The 24,589-nt window shown below is 37.9% G+C and overlaps 1 protein-coding gene across 2 annotated transcripts in view; it reads left to right on the forward strand.

Annotated features, from left to right (window-relative positions):
* The window catches only part of LOC128664380 (protein-glutamine gamma-glutamyltransferase E-like), a 111,988-nt gene that overhangs the window by 29,495 nt on the left and 57,904 nt on the right, over window positions 1-24,589 (forward strand). For both annotated transcript variants that reach the window (XM_053719258.1, XM_053719229.1), the window contains exons 4-5: window positions 1,424-1,542; window positions 2,416-2,544. In XM_053719258.1, coding sequence (XP_053575233.1) covers window positions 1,424-1,542; window positions 2,416-2,544 — 248 coding nt within the window. The remainder of the gene's footprint in view (window positions 1-1,423; window positions 1,543-2,415; window positions 2,545-24,589) is intronic.

Genomic DNA, 24,589 nt, shown 5'->3' on the forward strand with positions numbered 1-24,589 from the left:
TAGACAATTAATTTAACCATTATTAGTTAGCAATGGCCATAAAAGTAAAATTTTTATTTTTGCTCATTATCCCCTCACTAGTTAGGCAAGTATACAGTTTTTTTATACCTCAATATACCCCACAAGGGGTTTGTTTTGGACTATTTTATAATAATGGTGATTACAAAAAATTCAATATAATTGGGCATATCTATCAAGCTTTCTGGCGAGCCTGCAGCCTGAATACGGAGAGCGTATTGTTCTCCGCATTCAGCGAGGTCTGTCAGGTCCGACAGACCTTTGTTAAATTGGCCCCATGTAGTGGTTGCAGATGAAAAAAAGATTAAGCTTAGGTTAGAATTTGCTTATTTCATTAATTAAATTAATAGATAACAAAATGTAAAATAAACATGTGCATGGGTATAAAAAACAGTCTTAATTTCAATGTATTACTTTACATGGGTAATAAAGTCTTTAGGACAGATGGTGCCATCACTGAGACAACAAGTCTTATGATCAAAAGCTCACCAGCATGGAAAGAAATTGAGGCCTTTTTTTGAGCATTATATCTCAATGTAGGTGTCTCTCCTGCATATCCAGAACCTTGCATAGCTAGCTAAACAGCTCTGAAGCTAAAATGTACCTTTCTAAAATTCTTTGATGGACTTCACAGCACTAACAAGACTTCTTAGATAATTGCTTCAGACCATGGAGCTTTAGATCATCAGACGCTACATGTGCACACCACCACTACTCAACTTCTTATGTTTGTCTCTTTAAAATTGTCTGTGGAGTTTTGTCAGGATGAGATTTACATTTTAATTTAGTTGTGTTTGAATATGATAGGATCATATCTATGCTTGTAGTTCTACTGCATTTTCATCTAAGATTCAAATGGTTATGTTCATATTGTAGATTATATTTATGTTTAGTTACCTACCATGCCAATTTATTCTATAAATCAATAATCTGTACATCTTCTTGATGTAAGCCTTGTAAATCTTTGTCCACAAAATTTACAATTCTTGTTTATCATTATGGCTGCATGATACATTGATTGTATCACAATGTTGTGTAATTGTTTAAAAAAAATCAAAACACTCTCTATTCTCAGAGCCATGTGTGTAACTACCAATGATAATTTCTGCTCATGGTGTGTAAATCCTAATTCTGTATTAATAAAGCTAAACAGCTTAAATATTTTTTTTCAAGTACAAGTTACGTTGTCAGCCCTGCAATCAAGAAGATAGATTTTCCACTTGATTAGGCTACAGCATGTAATTCTAATGCATTATAGAATCATTTGTTTTGTTAAAAAAAAGCAAAAAGACTGAAAAAATATAAGCTACATCTAAAACAAGACAATATGGTTACTTCAGTTGTTTGGTGATGAGAGTGTCTTTTAAAAAAAACTTGTTGACACAGTTTTACTTGGTGTTTATAGATGATTTGGTGTATATGGAGGATGAAAATGAGCGACAGGAGTATGTTTTAAATGACAGTGGTATTATTTACTATGGACTTGAAGACTATATTGATCAGCAAGGATGGAATTTTGGACAAGTAAGTATCATGAAGCAGTTTGTTTACTATCAGACACCTTTCTCTGCACCATTGCTTATTATATAGTGAACTTTGTACAGATCACTTTATTTTGCTTTTGTATTTAATATATTATTAATAATAGTATTTTTTTTTTACCCTCATACTGATCTACAAAAATAAGTAAAAATGGGTAAAAATGGAAACTAGATACTGACTGAAGAAATTAATTGATTAGCACGAAATGGATCAGAAAGCAGTAACAATTCATTTAGTTTAACACCTTAAGGACTAATGACAGAATTATCCTGTAATGGATCCATTTTGCAAACTAAAGCTGTGTCCTTAAAGGGTTTTTTCAAATACGGAAATGGTGTTATCTTTTTTATTATGATCACTCCAACATCGAAAAAGGCACATTGGGAATCGTAAAACAACTGATAAACTACCAGACCAGAGTGGGAGCAAGCTACATTCAGTCCAAAGGCGCGATTGGGTGTGCTGTGACTAGCAAGTATGCCCGTGAATAGCGCTTTAAAAATTCAAGACCCTCTCAGTAGATCCTGGAGTGTATTCCAACTTTAGGCTAAAAAAAACTTGCAATACTTGTAATTTATGAAGTTTCCGCAGAATTATATAACATTATTCTGTACGTTTACTGTCCTTTTAATAAACAAACTAATGCCACCATATCCAATTGCAGCTACAACATTTTATAGGTGGGTTAGATCTTGCTCATATTCTGTGCATGTAATGTACATCTTAAAAGGCCTTCTGACATGACCCACAATGTAAGGTTAAATAAAAAAAAACACAACAATATATCTCTTGTATATTGTTACTGTACAATGACCTTGCCACATGAACTCTAAATATTTTTTTAATCATTTTTAGTTTGAAGAAAACATTCTGGACATCTGCCTTACGATGTTAGACAAGAGTTTAAATTATCAAGAAGATCCTGTCCTGGATTGTTCGAAGAGAAATGATCCAGCCTATGTGGGTAGAGTTGTTAGTGCAATGGTGAGTACCACAACACAATGTTTAAATCTTTAATGTAATGCATGTGTAGTTGTTTATTGGTTTAGCTAAAACTTTAGCCACTTTCTGCAGTATGTACATAGTAATTTTTCTTTTACATTATTTTACATTTTTTATTGAAGTTTTCAACATATCAAAGAGACCCAAATAAATAGAGAAATATTTAAATTATTTATACAGGTTTGGTGAAAAGAACAGATGGAGAATCAACATCCATAAGACAAAATTATTATTACCTCCAAAGTCTCTACATAGGCATGTAGTTAAAATGTCCAATGTACATAAGAGCCTTTAATAAGGTAAAACAATGTAAACCTGATAGCAAGGAAATTAGATCTAGAACAAAAAAGGAAAGAGAGAAAAACAAGGGAATCTCATGTCTTCTGGAAACCACTAAGATTTGCAAGTGTAGGAATGCCCTAAGGTCCTCTGTCCAAACTCTAAATGTGACAGTATTTCTTGGGGTTGAGTGAGAACCAGGTGTTCCATATCTCACAAAAGAGGTCAAGTTGGATTCTACTTTAAACAATATAGGTCCACATAAAGCAGAAGAGAAAAAGTTAAATTTAACATTAATTGTGTAAACAATTAAAAAGACAAATGTCTACAGAATCAGCAGCTTGATCAAGGCTATATACAACCTGCCCTTAAGGCATTTTGTTTACTTCAGTAAGCGCATTCCACCATATCTCTCTCAAATAATCTATATTATTGTTTACCCCTCCCCAGTTAAAGTTACTACCAATAGACAATTATGTTCCCATCAATACATACACAGAGAGATGCCTTTTAAAATTTGGTAATTTCCAGGGACCTAGATGGCGAGGCCCAGTTTCAGAATCCACAGGGGTTTAATAAATGAGCAGAACCATCAAATCTGAATTGTAGAATTATTACCATTTTATAGAATATTTCATAGAGGGTGACTGTAACAACATTTTACCTCTGAGAATTCTTAACCTTAATCACTCTCCTGTGCTCTTGCTTTTACAAGATTAGGACAGTTTAAAAGACACCTCTAGTAAGCAAACAGAATTTAAATACCTGGCAGCCTATATGCCATCTAGATAGGGTTCTAAATTGTTTCTTAAAGAAACCCCAATCTCAATCTCAAAGTGCATGGAGTGGAATTGCAGTAGAAGGGCAGACTGTATGAGTCTATCATATGGAATTAGAGAACCTGTATCGTAAAGGTTCCCCACATTGCTAAGATTTGTCTTTCTCTACTATCAGGGTAGGAATACAAAATCAATTTGACTACCAGGCTTCAATTTTTGTAATATTTTGAACCCAATTCCTTTAACAATAAGCGATCAAGAGCAATGCATGAAATATATTCCCTTAAATTAAGCTACAGGTGACATCTCTATATGTAGCTAGTTGAAGCCTGAAGAGGCAGTATCTACTTTGGAATGAATCTAACATATTATTTTGATGTTTCTCACACATTCCTAATAGAAACTGTCAAGTAAATGTTGTAAAATTCCAGACTTAAATATTTTATCAGCAAAAATGGTTCACATTATTGTTCAATGTGTGCTACTGGAAGTTAAGGGACTAAAATTACCAGTCTGCTAGGTGTTACGCAAAATGATTAAATCATTAATTTAATTGTGTGTTGCTTTCAGTCAAGTGAATGAACTCAATTATCTGTGTGTTATTGGCATTCAAATGGGAGTGCAATTTACTGATGCATGTGTCTGCTGGCAGTTAAGAGGGTAAAATCACAATCCAGTGTGGGCTACAAATAACCACTTGAGATAAAATACTGAACTGTGTGAGCTACATTCAGACAAGGATTGACTTCCGATGGAAGGAGCATGAAGGAACAAACGCACACTCTGAGCTCTGCAAACGGAGCAGTGATACAATCCTACCCCTGCACTTGTCTCCTGTTGGTGGGGAACCAGCAACCTGCTTGGGGAGGGCACAATGACATTGAGGTGCATGGAAGTCTCAACAAAGCCACCACAGGTCGGGCAGCGCTGGCCACAACCCTACATCCTAAGCTCCAACTGGAGGGTGTTCAGACTTGGTGCAAATGAAGCAGAACACAACAACATATATGCACATATGCACAAGCTATCCATGTGCGACGCAGAACTCCAATCAAGCTGAGGTCAAGCAGAAAGTTTCAGGAAGCCGTTGCAGCTATCTTCCTTACATTGACTACTAGAACGAACGAGAGGTGTCCTGGACGAGATGGTATCCATGGAAGAGCACTGGTGAAATGGACCAACATAGTTAGTGTTAACATCCTCAAACATGGAAAGAAAATCGCAAGTACACTTTATTTTTATTAGCTGTAAAAGTCTAAATCATTTTATCTGCTGACTATATCTGATCCCCCGGTTATGGAGGCATAATATACTGGCAAAAAGGGTTCAAGGAAGTTAGCACAGAAGTGCACAGAATGCTTGGGCTGCTATTATTGTTCAGGCCAGCAGAAAAAGGGAGTATCTTTTAACACAGCCTTTAAAGTACAGAAATTTTAACATGACAAATATAAACTAGGCAAACTGTGCATTTTCTTGAAGGGTTCTTATAATCGGTCATAGCCTTTGGCCCTCTCCCCTTCTAGAGAAACCTTTTAATCAGCCATTTCAGTGCAGAAGCATCTGCATATTTATTTGGATCAAATATATATTCAGTATAATACACTGCTCATATAACAAGCTAAACTGCTGTGTGAAAGCTTTCAGTGTTGCAGGGGACTACAACCAAAAGCTTTATTTTTCCTTTCATTACTTGAATAACACAGACTTGTAAAAGTTTTTGATAGTCTGTTTACAATCAAAACCTGAAAGTTATGTTCACAGTGGAGGAAGTGAAAGACTTTATGCAACATCAAGTAGTCTAAGAACTTTTCCATTTGGCTTGAGTAATATCTATGATTTATCCCAATGGTTCTGTGGTTAAGAAATATGTAAGGGAATAACCCATCAAGTCAAACTGGGGCTCTCTTTATAATTTGTAAAATTGTATATGCTATATCATTATATGTGCCTGTAGATAAATGCTTTTCTCTTTCTGTCTTTTTTTATATCCATTTTTCTAAGTACAGTGTTGAAGAAAGACTGTTAACATAAGGGATTACTTAAGTTATTTGCAATAATGTTGTTGTTTTTTTGGTTAAGGAATTTGTAAGGGAATAATCCATCAATACAAACTGGGGCTCTCTCTATAATCTGTAGAAGTGTATATGCTAATTCATTATATATGAGCCTGTAGATAGGTGCTATTTCCATTTCTGATTTTTTTAGGTAAAGTGTTAAAGGAAAAGTGTTATCATAAGGGATTACTTAAGGTATTTGAAAAATCTTAAGACTTGTGGTTGTGTGATACTAAAACCTGTGATCCTTGGACATGATTAGGCAGGGCATAACTTTATCATTTTTTATTTTGCTTGGTTAAAGTGATTACCATTATATGAGTCCTTAAAAAACGAGTATAACTAGCATATAGTATAACAATATAACTGCTGTTGAACGAACACAAGCAATTAGTCTTTACCACTGATCCCTAGTCTGAAAGAGGGGGTATTCATTCTGCTCTTTGCTTGATTTGAGTATAAAAGGTATATCAAAAGCTTGTCCAACCTAGTTTAGTATAACATTATACCATATATAAAGACTTGGTGACATAGAAATTGTTCACAAATAATGAATTAATTTGGAAATAAGAGGCAGCGGTCTTGGGGTTCCTGTAGTGGTAGCTCTGGTTGGAGAAGTAAGGCTTTACTATTAGCTTTTATTGTATCAACATACATAGGATCAAAATTGTTTCACTTTTTCTCAAATCACTATTAAGGTTAAATGTTTGTCGTAGAGCACCACTAATATCTATTTATAGGCGATTACAACAGTTTCATTCAGATTATTGCAGATATTGCAAATAGGCATTAGCACAGATCAAGCGTATTACGTTCTAGCCTCATTAACTCAACAGACTGACAAAGCAGAGCTCTTTATTAGTAAATTACCTTCCTCTAAATCACCTTACCTCCACAGCTTTTTCTGAGTGGCTTTTTTTTCTTCACACACATAGGGTGAGATTATATATACGGCGCAGGCTTCAGCGTAACTGCTGAAACCCGCGTCGCCTGTAAATTCACCTAGCACAGTGGGGAATCCAATAAACCCCGTTGGCAGATCATAAACTGCCGTAAGTCGGATAAACTATCGATGTCCAGAAAAGTGCGTAAATACAAATTTCTGGAGTTGCCAGTGACTTACGGCACTTTAGAAACTGTCGGCATCTAAGAAAATAAAAAAAAAAGTAAAATCTCCCGTAAAAGTCTAACCTGCCTCCCAAAAATAAAACCGACACGTAAAACCTCTATATCCGCCAATACCCCAATATCGGAACTATTAATAAATGTATTAACCCCTAATCCGCCAACCCCCCACATCACAATCTAACTAATACATGTATTAACCCTAATCTGCCATTCACCCACAACGACAACTACCTAATAAAACTATTAACCCCTAATCCGTCAACTCCCCAAAACGTAAAGTACCTATCAACACTATTAACCCCTAAACCTCCAACCCCCACATCACAATTAACCTAATTAAGCTATTAACTCATAAACCGCCAACCCCCCAAAATGCAAATTACTAATTAAATTACTAAGCCCCCTAACCTAACACCCCCTAAATTAACCCCAATTACCTAAAATTAAAAAATACTAAATTACAATTAAAATTAAAAATCTAACATTACTTTAAAAAAATGATTTGAGTAGCACTCATCCTATTAGCTGATTTGAATTTTTTCAGCCAATAGGAATGCAAGGTACGCCATATTTAAATGCGTACCTTGCATTCAATAGTCAGTGTACGCCAACTCCCCACATCACAATCTAACTAATAAATGTATTAACCCCTAATCCACCATTCACCCACAACCCCTACTACCTAATAAAACTATTAACCCCTAAAGCGCCAACTCCCCAAAACGTAAAGTACCTATCAACACTATTAACCCCTAAACCTCCAACCCCCCAAATAGCAATTAACCTAATTAAGCTATTAACTCCTAAACCGCCGACCCCCCAAAATGCAAATTACTAATTAAATTACTAAGGCCCCTAACTTAACACCCCCTAAATTAACCCCAATTACCTAAAATTAAAAAAAACCTAAATTACAATTAAAATTAAAAACCTAACATTACTTTAAAAAAGGATTTGTGTAGCTCTCATTTTATTGGCTGATTTTAAATTTTTCAGCCAATAGGAATGCAAGGTACACCATATTTAAACGCGTACCTTGCATTCAATAGTCAGTGTATGGCGGGGATCGTATGAAGAGGATCCTCCACACTCCATGGCTCTGCGGTCGCCGGTCTTCAGTTCCGTGGTAATTTCCGCTCAGCGCCGGCTTGGTCCTGGATGAAGAAAGAAGAGGTCCCCGCTTGGAAGAAGAAGCCGACCACTTGGAAGAAGACTTCACCGCCTGGAACAAGACTTCACCGCCGGACTTCAGGAACCATGAGTACCTATTTGGTGGTTAGATTTAGGCTTATTTTTTATTTTATTTTTTTAAAATTAGGGATTTCATGGAATCATCCAATAGAATGAGAGCTGCTTAAATCCTTTTGAATGATTTGAACAGCCAATAGGATTTTAGCAGCTCTAATTCCTATTGGCTGATTCAATTTTTTCAGCCAATAGGAATGCAAGGACCGCCATCTTGAATCGCGTACCTTGCATTGAAGATTCAGTGTACGTCGGCTACTGTATGAAGAGGATGCTCCGCTGCCGAATGTCTTCAGGATGGACCCGCTCCGCACCACCGGGATCAAGATAGAAGATGCCACCTGGATGAAGACTTCTTGCTGCCTGAATGAAGATCGTTCAAGCGGGACTTCAAAAACTGTAAGTGGATCATCGGGGGTAAGTGTTAGGTTTTTTTTTAAGGTTTTTTTGGGTGTGTAGATTAGGGTATCGGCTATTCCTAAACAAGCTAAATGCCCTTTTAAGGGCAATGCCCATACAAATGCCCTTTTCAGAGCAATGGGTAGCTTAGCTTTTTTAGATAGTTCTTTTTATTTTGTGGGTTTGGGGGGGGTGGGGGTTTATAATGTCAGTGGGTCTTTGTAAAAAAAAATCAGTTAAAAGAGCTGTTTAATTTAGGGCAATGCAATGTTTATTGTAGATTAGGTTTTTTATTTTGGGGTGTTTTTTTTTTAATGGGTATTAAAATAGGAATCATTTTTATTATTTTTGATAATTTGTTTTTTATTTTGTGTAATGTATTTTATTCATTTTGGGGTGGGTTTTTATTTTTAGATTAGGGCTTGGGCAGCAAAAGAGCTAATTGCCCTTTTAAGGGCAATGCCCATACAAATGCCCTTTTCAGGGCAATGGGTAGATTAGGCTTTATTTTTATTTTCTGGGTTTGGGGGGTGGGGGTGTTTGTTTTGTTTTGTAGCAAAAGAGCTGTTAACTTTAGGGCAATGCGCTACAAAATGCTTTTTTAAGGGCTCTTGGTAGTTTATTCTGGATTAGGCTTTTTTATGTTGGGGTGTTTTTTTTTTAAAGGGTATTAGAATAGGAATCATTTTTATTTTTTTGGATATTTTCGTTTTTTATTTTTTGTAATGGTAGTTTTTTATTTTTTGTAATGGTAGGTTTTTTTTATTTTTTTGTAATTTTAGGTTTTAGTGTAAGGCAGGTTAGGTTTTATTTGACAGGTAAGTTTGTATTTATTTTAACTAGGTAGTTAGAAAATAGTTATTAACTATTTACTAACTAGTCTACCTAGTTGAAATAAATACAAACTTACCTGTGAAATAAAAATAAAACCTAGCTAGCTACAATATAACTATTAGATATATATTTAGCTAGCTTAGGTTTTATTTCACAGGTAAGTTTGTATTTAGTTTTAAATAGGTATTATTTAGTTAATAATTGTAACTTTAATTTAGCTCTATTTTAATTATGTTAAAATTAGGGGGTGTTAGGGTTAGGTTAGGGTTAGGTTTAGGGGTTAATATAGTTTAATTTAAGTTGTTGCGATGTGGGGGGCTGGCGGTTTAGGGGTTAAAAGGTTTATTTAGTGGTAGTTATGTGGGAGGCCAGAGATTTAAGGGTTAATACTTTTATTTAGTGGCAGCAATGTTGGGGTGCGGCGGAATAGGGGTTAATATCTTTAATATAGTGGCAGCGATATTGGGGTGCGGTGGACTAGGGATTAATAACTTTAATATAGTGGCAGCGATATTGGGGTGCGGTGGACTAGGGATTAATAACTTTAATATAGTGGCGGCGATATCGGGAGAGGCAGGTTAGGGGTTAATAACTTTTTTTAGGTGGCAGCGATATCAGGAGCAGCAGATTAGGGGTTAATAACATTATGTAGGTGTCTGCGATGTCAGGGGCTGCAGATTAGGGGTGTTTAGACTCAAGGTTTATGTTAGGGTGTTAGGTTTAACCCCTTAACGACCGAGGACGTGCAGGGTACGTCCTCAAAAAAAAGGCAGTTAATGCCTGAGAACGTACCCTGCACGTCCTCGGTGTGGAAAGCAGCTGGAAGCGATCCTGCTCGCTTCCAGCTGCTTTCCGGTTATTGCAGTGATGCCTCGATATGGAGGCATCCTGCAATAACCTTTTTAAGCCATCCGGTGCAGAGAGAGCCACTCTGTGGCCCTCTCTGCACCGGAGATCGGTGGCTCCCTGCGTTGGTGGGTGGGAGCCGGACCGGGAGGCGGGTGGCGGCCATCGATGGCCCTGGTTATGTGCAGGGGGGCGGGATCATGGGCGGGGATGAGCGGGGGCGCGCACAGATGCGCGCGCGTGCACGGGAGGGCGGGGGCGGGCGCATGCACGGGGAGGGAGCGGGTGGGAACCGCTACACTACAGAAAATTTATTAATAAAAAATGTTTAAATGTCTAAATATTTTTTTAATAAAAAAGATCAGCAAGGTGGTGGGGGTTTGTCTGTGTGGGGGGGGAAGCTACACTACAGAAAAAAGCCAAACAAAAATAAAAAAAGCACTTTTTTTTTGCAAACTGGGTACTGGCAGACAGCTGCCAGTACCCAAGATGGCCCCCAATGAGGCAGAGGGGAGGGTTAGAGAGCGGTTTTGGGGGGGATCAGGGAGGTTGGGGGCTAAGGGGGGATCCTACACCCTAGCATATGTAAATATGCTAAAAAAATTTTTTTTTTTAAAAAAAACCTTTTATTTTAGTACTGGCAGACTTTCTGCCAGTACTTAAGATGGCGGGGACAATTGTGGGGTGGGGGAGGGAAGGGAGCTGTTTGGGAGGGATCAGGGGGTGGGATGTGTCAGGTGGGAGGCTGATCTCTACACTAAAGCTAAAATTAACCCTGCAAGCTCCCTACAAACTCCCTAATTAACCCCTTCACTGCTAGCCATAATACAAGTGTGAGGCGCAGCAGGATTTAGCGGCCTTCTAATTACCAGAAAGCAACGCCAAAGTCATATATGTCTGCTATTTCTGAACAAAGGGGATCCCAGACAAGTATTTACAACCATTTGTGCCATAATTGCACAAGCTGTTTGTGAATTATTTCAGTGAGAAACCTAAAATTGTGAAAAATTTAACTTTTTTTTCAATTTGATCACATTTGGCGGTGAAATGGTGGCATGAAATATACCAAAATGTGCCTAGATCAATACTTGGGGTTGTCTACTATACTACACTAAAGCTAAAATTAACCCTACAAGCTCCCTAAAAGCTCCCTAATTAACCCCTTAACTGCTGGGCATAATACACTTGTGGTGCGCAGTGGCATTTAGCGGCCTTCTAATTACCAAAAAGCAACGCCAAAGCCATATAAGTCTGCTATTTCTGAACAAAGGGGATCCCAGAGAAGAATTTACAACCATTTATGCCATAATTGCACAAGTTGTTTGTAAATAATTTCAGTGAGAAACCAAAAGTTTGTGAAAAAATTTGTGAAAAAGTGAACGATTTTTTGTATTTGATCGCATTTGGCGGTGAAATGGTGGTATGAAATATACCAAAATTGTCCTAGATCAATACTTTGGGATGTCTACTAAAAAAAAATATATACATGTCAAGGGATATTCAGGGATTCCTGAAAGATATTAGTGTTCTAATGTAACTAGCGCTAATTTTGGAAAAAAGTGGTTTGGAAATAGCAAAGTGCTACTTGTATTTATGGACCTATAACTTGCAAAAAAAGCAAAGAACATGTAAACATTGGGTATTTCTAAACTCAGGACAAAATTTTGAAACTATTTAGCATGGGTGTTTTTTGGTGGTTGTAGATATGTAACAGATTTTGGGGGTCAAAGTTAGAAAAAGTGTGTTTTTTTTCAATTTTTCCTCATATTTTATATTTTTTTTATAGTAAATTATAAGATATGATGAAAATAATGGTATCTTTAGAAAGTCCATTTAGTGGCGAGAAAAACGGTATATAATATGTGTGGGTACAGTAAATGAGTAAGAAGAAAATTACAGCTAAACACAAACACCGCAAAAATGTAAAAATAGCCTTGGTCCCAAACGGACAGAAAATGGAAAAGTGCTGTGGTCATTAAGGGGTTAAACATAACTTTATTTTTCCCAATAGACATCAATGGGGCTGCATTACTGAGCATTTCATTCCACAATCGCAGGTGTTAGACTTTTTTCTGACTCGCTCTCCCCATTTATGTCTATGGGGAAAGTTTGCATGAGCATGTCAAAACAGCGCTTGTGTTTTGTGCGGTATGGAGCTTAAAAGCACCATATAGCACGCACAAGCCGGGTTTTTCAAAACTTGTAATGACAGCTCTATGGAGGGTGAATAAACACAATTTTTGTTGCGTTCGTTTCGCACCCTCTATAGTGCAAAACTTGTAATCTAGATGTTTATTATTTGAGTTGTTGGGGGTTGGCAGATTAGGAGTTATTGGTTAAATAGGTTTAATGCGTTGTGGGGGGGTTGGCGGATTAGGCATTAATAGGTTAAATACGTTTATTTTGTTGGTGGGGGATTGTGGTTTAGGGGTTAATAGTTTTAATAGGTATTTTGTGATGTGGGTAAATGGAGTATTAGGGGTTAATAGTATATTAAGGTATATTGCGTGGTGGGGTGATGGCGGTTTAGGGGTTAATCACTTTATTAGGTATATAGCGTTGTGGGGGTTTGCTGGATTTGGGGTTAATAGGTTAAATAAGTTTATTTCGTTGGTGGGGGATGGAGGTTTAGGGGTTAATCGTTTTAATAGGTATTGTGCAATGTGGGTAAATGGAGTGTTAGGGGTTAATAGTGTATTAAGGTATATAGCGCTGTGGGGCTTTGACGGATTAGGCGTTAATAGGTTAATTAGATGTTTTGCGATGTGGGGGTTGGAGGATTAGGGGTTAATATACTTTATTAGTTATTGCCGTGGGGTTGACGGTTGACAGGTAGATAGATATTGTGCATGCATTAGGTGTTAGTTATTATTTTTAGGGAGCTACGGTGCTCACATTTTCAGCGCAAGGCTTACTGCGCCTGCCTATGTGTGGCGAGGTGAAAATTGAGTAAAATTTCTCCTTTTTCGCTGCGTAAGTCCTTGCACTAAATATGTGATTTGCGACGCGGTTCTATGTTAGCTTATGGGAGTAATGGGTGATGGGTGAAATATACGCTCCACATTTATATGCAGCGCCGTATATGTGATAGCAAAACAGGACTAAAAACCAGTATCGCCAGCTTTTGCGGGCGATGCCGCATATGTAATCTTGCAATAAGGTTTTGCACATAATTGTTGGGTAAACATTTTCATACATCTTCCCTTATTTCCTTTTCACTTCACACAAATATTCTTTTTTCACCCATTTGTTTTTTACACAACAACAAAATCCACATTGGATACACCAGATTAATGGAAAAATATATCACAAATACAAAATTCAGATCTCCAGCTATGCCAGTGAAAAGAGACAAAAAACAAAACAAAATGGTGCATGACACATCTACAGAGGGCTCCTTAGAGTCACCGGGTACACTTGGTAATAATTCTGAGGGACAAAAATTGCTTAACCAACTTGCAGAGTTGATACTGCCAAAATCTGAATCAGTTCAAATAGAATTAGCAAGACTTACATCAGAGTTTTCAAATAGAATAGCAGAGGTGGAGTCACGTGTATCTGAATTAGAAGACATTTGTAGCAGTCAGGAAACACAAAATAAAAAGCAAACAAACGCAATTAAAATGTTACAAGCTAAAATTGAGAACCTAGAAGACAGATCCCGTCGCAACAACGTAAGAGTGGTGGGACTGCCCGAGAACAATTTTCTGATTTCATAGATTTTGCATCCACCACACTTCACAAATTATTGGGAATACAATTAAATGAAGGGAAGATATTAGTAGAGAGGGCACACAGAGTAGACTCTTTCAGAGAATACCCTGATGGTAATGATTAAATTCATCCACTTTCTAGATAAAATTAATATTATGCACCAATACAGGAAGATACATGTGCTTATTATAGAAACTAAATAGATATTTCTGTTCCAAGATTTCTCGGCAGAAACTTTTGCCAAAAGAAAGGAGATGGCCTCATACTGTACTAGCCTTATTAAAGCGGGATTAAAGGCTAAATTAAGGTAGCCAGCTAAAATAATAGTTGAGGACAGTGAGGGCCGCATTATATTAAGCCAAAGCATTCTGTATAAAAAAATATATCAAGGTTTAAAGGTGAATAAAAAAAAGTGAAAAAGGGAAGTCTTAGGACTACACCCGTGATAGGTTACAGAGGATAAAATGTTGATGGTGATGTTTAAAACCATAAGTAGGTTGTTGGTAAATATATTAGATGTGTGTTTTTATTTTTCTTGTATATATTTTTTTCCTTTTTTCTTTTCCCTCCTCGGGGACTTCACTTATGTATGCCTCATTAAAATTTGTGATTTTTAGTTGTGTACTAATATGAAATTAGTTTAATGGAATGTGGGGTTTACTTCTCTGAGTAGACATAAGCAAATTTTTAAATAGCTCTAAAAGCAATATCCTGACATAATTTTCCTGCAAGAGATACATCTAAAAACACCTGAAATCCCCAAATTAAAAGTAAATTGGATCGAGGCAATTATAGCTACACCATGTAGCAAAAGGAAATGTGGGGTAGCCATACATATAATTTAGTTAAAAAAGAGATAGACCCGCTAGGGCGATAAATAATCAAAGAGGTGGAAATTGAGAAAAAAATATGGTCACTATGCAATGTATATGGCCCAAATAGACTAGATATGGATTTCTGGCACATTTTTACAAATAAGGTTATTTATTAGAAGGAATTTTGTAAGACCTTGAGATTGAAAGATGTCTGGTGCTCAAAACATCCAAACATGCGTAACTATTCCTGTGAATCAAAAGCATACAAAAATTTCTCGAGGATTGATATGTTTTTAATAGAGGATAAACTTTTAGGCTTAGATATTGACTCTCTCTTATGGGACCATGCCATAATCAGCTTAAAGGGACAGTCTAGGCCAAAATAAACTTTCATGATTCAGATAGAGCATGTAATTTTAAACAATTTTCCAATTTACTTTTATCACCAATTTTGCTTTGTTCTCTTGGTATTCTTAGTTGAAAGCTTAAAGGGACAGTCTACACCAAAAATGTTCTTATTTAAAAAAATAGATAATCCCTTTATTACCCATTCCCCAGTTTTACATAACCAACACAGTTATATTAATATACTTTTTACCTCTGTGATTACCTTGTATCTAAGCCTTTACAGACAGCCTCCTTATTTAAGTGCCTTTGACAGACATGCAGTGTAGTCAATCAGTGAAGACTCCTAAATAACTTCACGGGAGTGAGCACAATGTTATCTATATGACACATGTGAACTAGTACTGTCTAACTGTGAAAAACTTTCAAAATGCTCTGAGCTAGGAGGCGGTTTTCAACTGTTTAGAAATCAGTTTGAGGCTTCCTAGGTTTAACTTTTCAAAAATACCACCAAGGGAACAAAGCAAATTTGATGATGAAAGTAAATTGGAAAGTTGTTTAAAATTGCATGCCCTATATGAATCGTGAAAGTTTAGTTTTGACTTTACTGTCCCTTTAACCTAGGAGGTTCATATGCTAATTTCTTAGACCTTGAAGCCCACCTCTTTTCAGAATGCATTTTAACAGTTTTTCACCACTAGAGGGTGTTAGTTCACATATTTCATATAGATAACACTGTGCTCGTGCACGTGAAGTTATCTGGGAGCAGGTACTGATTGGCTAGACTACAAGTCTGTCAAAAGAACTGAAATAAAGGGGCAGTTTGCAGAGGCTTAGATACAAGATAATCACAGAGGTTAAAAGTATATTATTATAACTGTGTTGGTTATGCAAAACTGGGGAATGGGTAATAAAGGGATTATCTATCTTTTAAAACAATAAAAATTCTGGTGTAGACTGTCCCTTTAAAGTTTAAACTTAGTATAAATGAAGGGAAAAAAAATATAAAAACCTTTCGCTTCCCATGTTTTATGGGTAATAATACCCTGTTCTGTAACTGGCTTTCGGAAAGATGGCATGACTATTATAATTTAAATTGTGAGTACATACATAAATCATACATTTTTGGAGAAGCTGGAAAAGCAGTATTGAGTGGGGAAATCAAAGCTTACATGATCAAAATAAAAAATAAATCTAAAATTAGAGAAACACAATTATCGAATCAGCTAAAAAATATGTAGGGAAAATACAGGTATTTAAATATTCCAAATATATTAACATGGAATAAATATACTCAGGCGAAAACAGAAAGGGAATTGTTCCTTAAAGCAAAATGGTTATATGATGACATGCCAATCTAGAGCTTTCTTTCAGGGGTACCAGGGAATCTCGGTCAAACATCTTGCAAAACTCATCAAATTTAGAAAAAATAAGAGCATGATCCCCCTAATTAACGAGGGCACTAATATATATATATATATATACATAAGCTTCTGAAATTAGGGAGGCCTTCTTTAAATATTATCAGAAATTATATACAAAGGTTCTGGTTAATGAAACAGAAAAGGATAGATTCTGGCAAAATATGTCTCCCTGAGATTTCTAGGGAAGCACTGGAGCAAATTAACAAAGAAATCTTGAAAGAGATGACAAGTAGATCACATAGTTCTAAGTTATACAGAGAAATGCATACTTCCAGTCTTAAATCTCAGCAATTCATGTCCTCATTTTTATATTCATCTTATACCCTCCAACCACCCGTCCTCTCCATCAGTTACCCTCCCCGGGGTGTCACTGTTCCTCCTATCATGGGCAGATTAGGTCCCCAACCGTGAAGAAGGGGTGTGCTCCCCATAGTTAAACTGCCATTTCCCCTGCAATTGAGCTTTTAGGATATAATCTGTGTTGTGTATAAGGTACAGTATTTGTGCTTGCTGAGTCTGTCCTAGAGTAAGCAAGTAAACCTCCCACTTATCCATAAAGCGGTTTGTACATCTCAGGTTATCCCCTACTGTGTCTGCCTGCTCATAGAGCAGCAATTGGTGTATTTCTCTTTTTAGCTGATTCAAAGTTGGGGCCTCCCTACTCAACCAGTTTTTAAGAATAACTTTCCTCGTCTGTAAAATAACATTGTGTGAAAATAGCATGTTTGTTTTGCTCAGGTTTTGGCAATCCAGGAATGTAATTGTTTGGGGCGTGAAGGTTTCTATGGGGACCCCAATGGTTCTCAGCCAATAGTGAGTCATTCCCCAGAACTTAGTTAACTTGGGGCATTCCTACATTATATGTAGTAGATCTGCAATGGGTTGAGTGCATTTTGGGCAAGTCCCTGTGGATTCTACCAGGTTTTATACAATTTAGGTGTGATGTACGCCATTTCAAGAAGCTTAGTGTGGGACTCTCTAAGGTCCATAGACAGTGTAGCACGCTGTACTTTCTGTATGTTATGCTTGCTGTGTCGTGGAAACCTCTGTGCTCAACAGCGCGGATCATCTCTCTATGTGTTGCTGTGTGTGCTCATTGGCCCAGGCCATCAACTCTTTGTAAATCGGGGATATAGATTTGATTCCCTGAGAATGCAAATTGCATTTTTGCAATAGTTGGTAAATGGTATTATCCCCTTTAGGGAGATCTCCAGAGTTAAGCAACACAGTTACATAATGTTTTGCTTGTAAATATGCAAAGTGATGGGATCGCGGTAAAGCATATGTTGCTTGTAGGTGTGCAAACGTGTGTATTGTTGTCCCATTCCCTTCTAGTATCTTGGACACCATGTCTAGTCCCAGGGTTTTCCATGTTTTAAAAGTTTGTGTGGTCATCCCTGGACTAAAATTTGGGTCACCCTGTAGTGGAATGTATTTGGATATTTCATGTTTGAACTGCAATTTGTTACAAATCTTTCTCCATGCGTACAGAGGTTGTTGAATTAATGTGTGTTGCATCAAATGCTTATCTATTTTTACAGCTTGCAGGTGTGGCAACATAGCCAGCGACCACGGGTCTGTTAGCTGTCATTTTGTAACTGGATATTTGGCCAAAGTCTGCGATGATATCTATTAATTTGGGTATACTTGAACTAGGATCTTGTATGTACAAGACCATGCCATCTGCAAAGAGTGACAGGTGAAGTGTGGGGTTTCCAACTGTGAATCCCCTAGTCTCTAATCTGATTTTTGCTGCCAGGGGTTCCAGGGCCAGATCAAAAAGGAGAGGAGAGAGGGGGCATCCCTGCCTTGTGCCCCTTTCCAGAGGAAAGGGCTGGGACGGAAACCCATTGACCAAAACGGCAGCCTGTGGGGCAGAGTATAGAGTGTGTAATACTTCACGAAGGAGCCGCAATCCCAAACTGTCAGAGGGTGAAGAATAAGTGACTCCAAAGGACCTTGTCAAAAGCCTTTTCTGCGTCTACAAGTAGAACACATGCTTCATCTGTCTTTGCGACCTGTTTCTGGGGTCTATAGTTCCAATAGTGTGTTAGGAGAAGTTCTAACATTCGTCACTGCTGATCTAACCTTTAAAAAACCCCGTCTGGCTGTTGTGAATGAGATCTGGGATTAGTAGCGCTAACCTACCAGCAAGGATTTTTGTCAAGAGTTTGTAATCCAAATTCATTAATGAAATCGAGCTATAGGAGGCCGGATTGAGATGATATTGATCTGCCTTGGGTATTAAACTAATGTTGGCCTCAGTAAATCTCTGGGTCCTAACTGTTTCCCCTATCAGTATACCATTAAAGACCTCAGACAGCGCATCCGCCACCTCGTGTTGGAGTATCTTGTAAAATTCCCCTGGGAGACCATCGGGTCCCGGGGCCTTTTCTAGCAGATGGTTCCCTATGGCCTTTACAATCTCCTCTGATGAGATCTGTGCGTTCAGTGTTTGAGGCTGCTCTTCCGATAATTGTGGCAATGTGAGGGTGCTCCAAAACTTATCTCTTATCTCAAAGTTTACCTCCTGGTTCTTGTATAGTTCAGAAAAATACTGTCTAAAAGCCTGTTGTATATCAGTTGTGCTCGTGAGTATTGTGTCTTCGTGCTTAATAGCCGCTATGGTGTTTGAGTCTCTAACTAGCTTTGTTAGCCTAGCCAGCATCCTACCAGTCTTATTTCCATGGTGATAGAACTTAGCAGGAGCTTCCGTCATGTTTATTGCTGCAGTCTGCATCAGAAATGTGTCCCTTTGTGACTTGGGCCTCTAGTTATGAAGCCGTCTCCATACCTGCATTCGCCTGCCCAATACGCTCGCCTAAGCTCGCCTCACATCGCCGCAGCGGACCTAAATATGCTCGCCAAAATTATCAATAAATCTGTCAAAAAGCAGCGCACCAAGTACGGGGCGATGAGCAGCGGACTGTGATAGTTATCACTCTTCAATCTCGCTGCTCTTCGGCTTTTTTATAGCTTTATTGATACCCCTGTCACTAAGCACTCACACTATACTATACTGTTCTACCCCCTATACCAGCGCCCCCGAAGCCTCCCGCAACTAAATAAAGTTATTAACCCCTAAACCGCCGCTCCTAGAATCCGCCGCAACTATAATAAATATATTAACCCCTAAACCGCCGCTCCCGGACCCTGCCGCCACCTACATTATACCTATTAACCCCTAATCTGATGCCCCCTATACCACCGCCACCTACATAAATTTATTAACCCCTATCCTGCCGATCCCGGACCCCGCTGCTACTAAATAAATTGTTTAACCCCTAAACCACCGCTCCCAGACCCCGCCGCCACCTACATAATACCTATCACTATAATAAAATTATTAACCCCTAAACCTAAGTCTAACACTAACCCTAACACCCCTAACTTAAATATTAAATATTAAATAAATCTAAATAATATTACTCTTATTAACTAAATTTATCCTATTTAAAACTAAATACTTACCTATAAAATAAACCCTAATATAGCTACAATATAACTAATAATTATATTGTAGCTATTTTAGGATTTATTTTTATTTTACAGGCAAGTTTGTATTTATTTTAACTAGGTACAATAGTTATTAAATAGTTATTAACTATTTAATAGCTACCTAGTTAAAATAAAGACAAATTTACCTGTAAAATAAAAACTAACCAAAGTTACAATTACATCTAACACTACACTATAATTAAATAAATTATTCCTATTTAAAACTAAATATTTACCTGTAAAATAAACCCTAAGATAGCTACAATGTAATTAATAATTACATTGTAGCTATTTTAGGATTTATTTTTATTTTACAGGTAACTTTGTATTTATTTTAACTAGGTACAATAGTTATTAAATAGTTATTAACTATTTAATAACTACCTAGCTAAAAGAAATACAAAATTACCTGTAAAATAAATCCTAACCTAAGTTACAATTAAACCTAACACTACACTATCATTAAATTAATTAAATAAATTAGCTACAAATACCTACAATTAAATACAATTAAATAAACTAAACTAAATTACAAAAAATAAACACTAAATTACAGAAAATAAAAAAATATTACAAGAATTTTAAACTAATTACACCTAATCTAAGCCCCCTAATAAAATAAAAATAAAAATAAATAATAAAAGTCCCTACCCTATTCTACATTACAAAGTAATCAGCTATTTTACCAGCCCTTAAAAGGGCTTTTTGCGGGGCATTGCCCCAAAGTAATCAGCTCTTTTACATGTAAAAAAAAATACAACCCCCCCACCAACATTAAAACCCACCACCCACATACCCCTACTCTAACCCACCCAAACCCCCCTTAAAAAAACCTAACACTAACCCCCTGAAGATCTCCCTACCTTGAGTCATCTTCACCCAGCCAGGCTGAAGTCTTCATCCGATGGGGCAGAAGAGGACATCCAGACCGGCAGAAGTCTTTATCCTATCTGGGCAGAAGAGGACATCCGGACCGGCAGAGGTTTTCATCTTATCCGGGCAGAAGAGGACATCCGGACCGGCAGACATCTTCATCCAAGTGGCATCTTCTATCTTCATCCATCCGACAAGGAGCGGCTCCATCTTCAAGACCTCCGGTGCGGATCATCCTTCCTGGCTGATGGACTAACGACGAATGCCTGTTCCTTTAAATGACATCATCCAAGATGGCATCCCTTGAATTCCGATTGGCTGATAGGATTCTATCAGCCAATCGCAATTAAGGTAGGAAAAATCTGATTGCCAATCAGATTCAAGTTCAATCCGATTGGCACTTGAATCTGATTGGCTGATTCAATCAGCCAATTAGATTTTTCCTACCTTAATTCCGATTGGCTGATAGAATCCTATCAGCCAATCGGAATTCGAGGGACGCCATCTTGTATGACTTCATTTAAAGGAACAGGCATTCGTCTTTAGTCCGTCTGCCAGGAAGGATGCTCCGTGCCGGAGGTCTTGAAGATGGTGCTGCTCCTCGTCGGATGGATGAAGATAGAAGATGCCACTTGGATGAAGATGGCTGCCGGTCCGGATGTCCTCTTCTGCCCGGATAAGATGAAGACTTCTGCCGGTCCGGATGTCCTCTTCTGCCCGGATAGGATGAAAACTTCTGCTGGTCTGGATGTCCTCTTCTGCCCCATCGGATGAAGACTTCAGCCCGGCTGGGTGAAGACGATTCAAGGTAGGGAGATCTTTAGGGGGTTAGTGTTAGGTTTTTTTATGGGGGGTTTGGGTGGGTTAGAGTAGGGGTATGTGGGTGGTGGGTTTTAATGTTGGGGGAGGTTGTATTTTTTTTTACAGGTAAAAGAGCTGATTACTTTGGGGCAATGCCCCGCAAAAAGCTCTTTTAAGGACTGGTAAAAGAGCTGATTACTTTGTAATGTAGAATAGGGTAGGGACTTTTATTATTTTTTTTTTATTTTATTTTATTAGGGAGCTTAAATTAGGTGTAATTAGTTTAAAATTCTTGTAATATTTTTTTATTTTCTGTAATTTAGTGTTTGTTTGTTTTTTTGTAATTTAGTTTAGTTTATTTAATTGTAGGTATTTGTAGCTAATTTATTTAATTAATTTAATGATAGTGCAGTGTTAGGTTTATTTGTAACTTTGGTTAGGATTTATTTTAAGGTAATTTTGTATTTCTTTTAGCTAGATAGTTATTAAATAGTTAATAACTATTTAATAACTATTGTACCTAGTTAAAATAAATACAAAGTTGCCTGTAAAATAAAAATAAAACCTAAAATAGCTACAATATAATTATTAGTTATATTGTAGCTATATTACATTTTATTTTATAGGTAAGTATTTAGTTTTAAATAGGAATAATTTATTTAATAATAGTAATTTTTATTTAGATTTATTAAAATAATATTTAGGTTAGGGGGGTTAGGGTTAGTCTTAGACTTAGGTTTAGGGGTTAATAATTTTAATATAGGTGGCGGCAGTATAGGGGGGGCAGGATAGGGGTTAATACATTTAATATAGGTGGTGGCGGTATAGGGGGAGCAGGATAGGGGTTAATAAGTTTAATACAGGTGGCGGTAGGGTCCGGGAGCAGCGGTTTAGGGGTTAAACAATTTATTTAGTTGTGGCGGGGTCCGGGATCCACAGGATAGGGGTTAATTAGTTTATGTAGGTGGCGGCGGTATAGGGGGTGGCAGATTAGGGATTAATATGTATAATGTAGGTTGTGGCGGGGTCCGGGAGCGGCGGTTTAGGGGGTTATAAATTTATTTCGTTGCAGCGGTGTAAGGGGGGCAGATTAGGGGTGTTTAGACTCGGGGTACATGTTAGGGTGTTAGGTGTAGACTTTTTCCATAGGAATCAATGGGATATCGGGCAGCAGCGAACATGAGCTTTCGCTATGGTCAGACTCCCATTGATTCCTAGGGGATCCGCCGCCTCCAGGGCGGCGGATTGAAATCCAGGTACGCTGGCCCGGAATAGTGGCGAGCGTACCTGGTAGTAGTTTAATAATTAGCAAAAGTAGTCAGATTGTGCCGAATTTGCGTTCGGAACATCTGTAGTGGCGTAAGCATTGATCTGTGTCGGACTGAGTCCAGCGGATCGAAGCTTACGTCACTAGATTCTACTTTTGCCGGGCAGTAGGGCTTGATAACTAAGGCAAATCAGCCTTGCCACAAATACGCTGCGGTATTCCAGCGTATTTGCGGTTGACAGCTTGATAACTAGAGGCCTTGGTGTCTTTGTATTTAAGCCTATTTATATCTGTATGGTTGCGCAGATAGCGATTTTGTGAATTCAATATTTGTTTTAGTAATAACTCTTCCCTGAACTTTTTCTATTTTTTTTTAAGTCAATTACATAGGTTGTTATAATTCCCCTGAGCACCGCCTTGCCTGCCTCCCAAAAAAGGACAGGATTGTCCCTATGCCCCTGATTTAATGCGTTGTAGGCCAGCCACTCGCCCACCAAGTGGTTTCTGAGATTGGCATTGTTTATTAGATACTTAGTGAATGACCACACATTCCCCTGCACTCTGATTGGCCTAATTCTAATTTTAAGTGTGATTGGAGCGTGATCCAAAATAACCGGGCTGTCTATTCTGGCATCTATGACTTTAGCGCAAAAAATGAATAGCAGCACTCCAATAGAGTTATCTTCAAACTTTTATTGCATATCCAGGAGTACAAAAAGACAGCAATCTATGACTTTAGCGTTTAGGGTTGGGGAAATTAAGAAAAAATGTATCCGTGATAATGTGTCTTTTGCAGGTGTGACGCATGTGTAGTTTCTTATTTCTGGATTCCTGCCCCTCCAGACATCAGTGAGATGGAGTGCTTTCTTAAATTTGTTCAGTGTGATGGAATCCTACCTCGCATTGTAGTATCTACTAGGGCCAGCTAGGGTGAGGTGGGGATTCTTCTACCTATCTGCAGGTGTTTGTGGTGCTATGTTGTAATCCCCCCAAGATCACTGGCACATCTGCTATTTTTAAAATCCGGACTCTAAGGGCGCTCCAGAATTCGCTTTTGTGTGTATATGGTCCATATACCCCACCTAGGATCAGCCGGAGGCCATCCAAACTGATTTTAAGGAGAACAAACCTCCCCTGTGAATCTAGGATTGTTTGGGTCACCTTGTAATTAAGATTTTTCCGGAACAAAAACGCCACCCCTTCTGCTCTCATAAGGAGTGTAGATTACCTCCACGACCCAACCCTACTTCAGTTTCTAGTGCTCGCTAGGCTTCAAGTGGGTTACTTCTAATATAGCTAAGTCAGACTTTCTGGAATTTAAATATTTTTAAAATAGCTTTCTGCTTTATGGGTAAGGTGATTCGCCCCACATTCCAGGATATGATATCCCCCCCCCATGTCCAGTTCTTAGAGTAATGACTTCCTCTCTCTCCTTACTACTAAAATGTTGTTTTACTCCGCTATCTCAAATATATGGGTAGTAGATAGGATGTCTATATTTAGGATATGTACTCACAGTTTGACACCCCGGGGATCCTCCCGAGCAGCTGGTATGGTCAGGCAAACTTAGTTCAAATCCCTTAATTGAAAAGTGTAACAATGACTAAACAACAATAAACAAACAATAGCAGTATTGTTATGACACCAACACAATTACTACAGCTCAACTCAAACCAGTAGAATAAATCAAATTCCCCCCTCCAGCCCATGGCAAAACTCTGGAAAT

Source organism: Bombina bombina, chromosome 1 (genome assembly GCF_027579735.1).
Source record: "Bombina bombina isolate aBomBom1 chromosome 1, aBomBom1.pri, whole genome shotgun sequence".
Taxonomy (NCBI): domain Eukaryota; kingdom Metazoa; phylum Chordata; class Amphibia; order Anura; family Bombinatoridae; genus Bombina; species Bombina bombina.